The 3,313-nt window shown below is 37.0% G+C and overlaps 1 protein-coding gene across 1 annotated transcript; it reads left to right on the forward strand.

The window, feature by feature from the left end:
• Nucleotides 1-619: 619 nt before the first annotated feature.
• LOC129233640 (ecto-NOX disulfide-thiol exchanger 2-like) lies at nt 620-2,761 on the forward strand. Its single transcript, XM_054867614.1, has one exon. The coding sequence runs from the start codon at nt 620-622 to the stop codon at nt 2,759-2,761; it is 2,142 nt and encodes a 713-aa protein (XP_054723589.1).
• Nucleotides 2,762-3,313: the final 552 nt, after the last annotated feature.

Below are 3,313 nucleotides of genomic sequence, written 5' to 3' on the forward strand. Positions count from 1 at the left end.
TGCATAGATCACGTGTCCTATGCTAAAGTCACGTGTCTTATGCATAACAAAGCTGCTGTGACGTCACGTGAAAGTATCCCATTCTAAAATCAACTTTACATTCAAAACAGACGCCATTGATGTTTTTCTGCACTTGCGAGGGATTTTCCAGACTTATGACAGCTCGAGAGCAATTGCAAATTTTGCGAGGGAATCGGGACTGAAGACAATCGCAATGTTACACTTGAATCCCTGTGTAAACCGCTCGTTAAAATAGGTAATACTATTCGAGCAGGAGTATTTCCATGTGGATAGAAGAGGAGAAGCTGTTGTTTGTCGTATTTCATTACAAGCATGGAGGATGGCGCCAGATTGAAATGAATTAAAACTTAACTGCGACCGATTACCTTTGCTGACGCGCCAGCCCCAGGTTGTCCGTTGTGTTGTTGTTGCGTTTTTAATCTCATCAAAACATTCTATTTAACTATATTGCTTTCTTTTCAAGTCGCTTCTATTCGGTTTTATAATTCCCTCAAGTGCCAGGTCCATCTTTTGCAAAAACTCCCGTTGGTTAAGGCGTTGAAGATTATCCTTCGAATATTTGTTGTACGTGAATTTTCGTTTTTCATTTTCCCTTAACATGGAAAATGTTAATACTTCTGAATCTGAGGAAAGTCTCTGTGGATCATATTTTGGTTCTCCATCACCTCAAGAAAGCTTAACTTCTGGCAGTCCATGTATTCAGTGGAATGATGGACAACGAGAGCAGAGAAATGGTAAGAAATGTGATCGTGATCGGTATCGCGAATTTAATAGAAGTCGACCATACCATTTAAAAAATGGATACCATCCCTGTGCTGACAGTGTTGAAACTAGTAGTAGAGAACCTCATCAGGTACAACAACCTTTGCAGCAGGAAACATCTCAGTCATTACCTACTTCTCAACAGTCAACTTCTACGCTTGTTGATCCAGCTTATGGGTATAATCAAGCCGATCACACATATCTAGACGGTAACAGGAGAGCACTTTCCATGATGCCTGCCAATAATCATTATCCAGCCCCTTGGGGTATGAATCCCATGGATATGTCTCTCAATTCAGTTGCAACTGCTTTACCTGTTACATCTGGTATAGAAATGGGTCCTAGTACTAGCTCAGGTATGAATCCTTATGCTTATATGGGCATGTCTGGGGATGGCAGTATGTATGGTATGATGGGTATGGGCAATTATTGCCAATATGGTATAGGTGGAGCAGAAACAGGTATCATTTTTCCTCCAAAAGAAATAATCACTCTCACGAAAAGTGTTATGTATCCGCCTGAGCCCAAGGACAAACCCCGAACCGTACGAGATAGACCTCTTGGATGCAAAACAATTTTTGTTGGCATGTTACCGGAAAAAACTACTGAAGAAATTATTAGGGAAATTTTTGAGCGTTGTGGAAAAATATCAGTTATTCGTATGAGTAAGAAAAATTTCTGTCACATAAGGTTTACTGAAGAATGCCATGTTGATAATGCTATTTATTTGTCTGGTTACAAACTTAAAATTGAAAACAAGGATGATGCAGCATATTGTAACAGAGTACTTGTCGATTTTGCTAATGCTAGGGATGACCAATATGAATATGAATGTCGACAAAGAAAAGCACAAAGAGAAGCTCGTCATAAAGAGCAAATGGAACAGGAAGCTTATCGTGTTCCAACCCCACTACCAGTTGTACAATATTCAGATCATGAAGCTACAATATTGGGGGAAAAATTACGTGGTGAAGATACATTTCAAGAAGCAGTTAGTATGTTAATAACATGGTTAGAAAGAGGAGAATGTAGTAAGAGGAATGCTGGATACTTTTATTCAATGATCCAAAGTACAAACAGTCATATATGTAGATTAATGAATGAAAAGCTTAAGTATGAAGACGAGGTGAACAAAGCGAAAATAATGTTAAAACAGCAAATGCAGGGTATTTTATTACAATTTAATGAAATTGGTAAAGTTTTCTCTGCTGCAAGTTCACAGAAAGTTTGGGATCACTTTACAAAAGCTCAACGAAAAAATATTGAGATGTGGAAAAAACAAACAGAAGAGATTAAGAATGCCCATTTGGAAGAAGTTTTAAATGATCGTATTGAAGACGAAATGGATGTCAGCGATGATGATTCTCCTAATCAGCTACCAGGAAAAGGAAGAAATGATGAACTAGAATTGCAAGAAGAACTAAGCAAGCTAAAAGAAGAATGTGATTCATTGAAATGTCAACTGGAAGCTTCCCAAAATGAATTAATGGTAGTACGTTCAGAAATTGATCAAAAACGTGACAATGCTGATCATCAAGTTCAATCTTTGAAACAAGCTCTTCAAGGATTACAGCATGAGATTCTGTCACTGAATCAAAAACGTGTAAAGGATGAAGCAGAACTGAAAGAGTTGAGGAGTCTGAAATCATTATTACGAGAGGAAGGAAAAGAAGATGATCGTGATACTGAACAGAGAGATTCCTTTAATTTTGTCACTTCAGTCTGTGTTTCATCAGTTTCCCTAAGCAACATTGAGAATGAAGCTCGCTTAATTGGCCTAATTTCTACTTTTTTAAATGTTCACCCATTTGGTGCTAGCATTGATCATATTTGTTCCTACTTGCATCAGATTGATTGCACTGTTAGAGCTAGAGATGTTGAAAGTTTAATGAAGCGTTTTCCATTGATTTTCAAAGAAGAGTCCACTGGCATTGGTGCTAGTTTAGAAAAGAAGTGGACCTTTTCAGGATTCAAGTAAAGAGTCTTTCTCCTTTTTAATTTTTTAAAAATTTCTTTTGCATTTTCCTTCATTTCCATCCTTGTGAAGCCTTAACCTTTTGGACAATTAAGTATGAGTCATGTGCTGTGTTTAACTGAACTTTATGAGATTGAAGAATGAAGACAATTATGAAGATCTCTTTTTCTCAGGTAAGAATGAAGTTTAAGTGCATTGCCCTGTTATTTTGATTGAATGGTGAGTTTTTATTGCTAATGAAAGTTATTTTGAATTTGAAGAAGGATGAGAAAGAACTGAAGGAGTTGAGGAGTCTAAAATCGTTACTACAAGAAGAAGGAAAAGAAGATTCAGAAGTTGAGCATGATTGTGATACTGAATGGATAGATTCCTTTAATTTTGTCACTTCAGTCTGTGTTTCATCAGTTTCCCTAAGCAACATTGAGAATGAAGCTCGCTTAATTGGCCTAATTTCTATTTTTTTAAATGTTCACTCATTTAGTGCTAGCAGCATTGATTATATTTGTTCCTACTTGCGTCAGATTGATTGCATTGTTAGAGCTTGAGATGTCGAAA

The sequence above is a fragment of the Uloborus diversus genome, unplaced genomic scaffold (genome assembly GCF_026930045.1).
Source record: "Uloborus diversus isolate 005 unplaced genomic scaffold, Udiv.v.3.1 scaffold_574, whole genome shotgun sequence".
Lineage (NCBI taxonomy): Eukaryota > Metazoa > Arthropoda > Arachnida > Araneae > Uloboridae > Uloborus > Uloborus diversus.

Coding starts and splice junctions, on each gene's coding strand:
- LOC129233640 (XM_054867614.1), top strand. CDS start 620: ATGGAAAATGTTAATACTTCTGAATCTGAGGAAAGTCTCTGTGGATCA.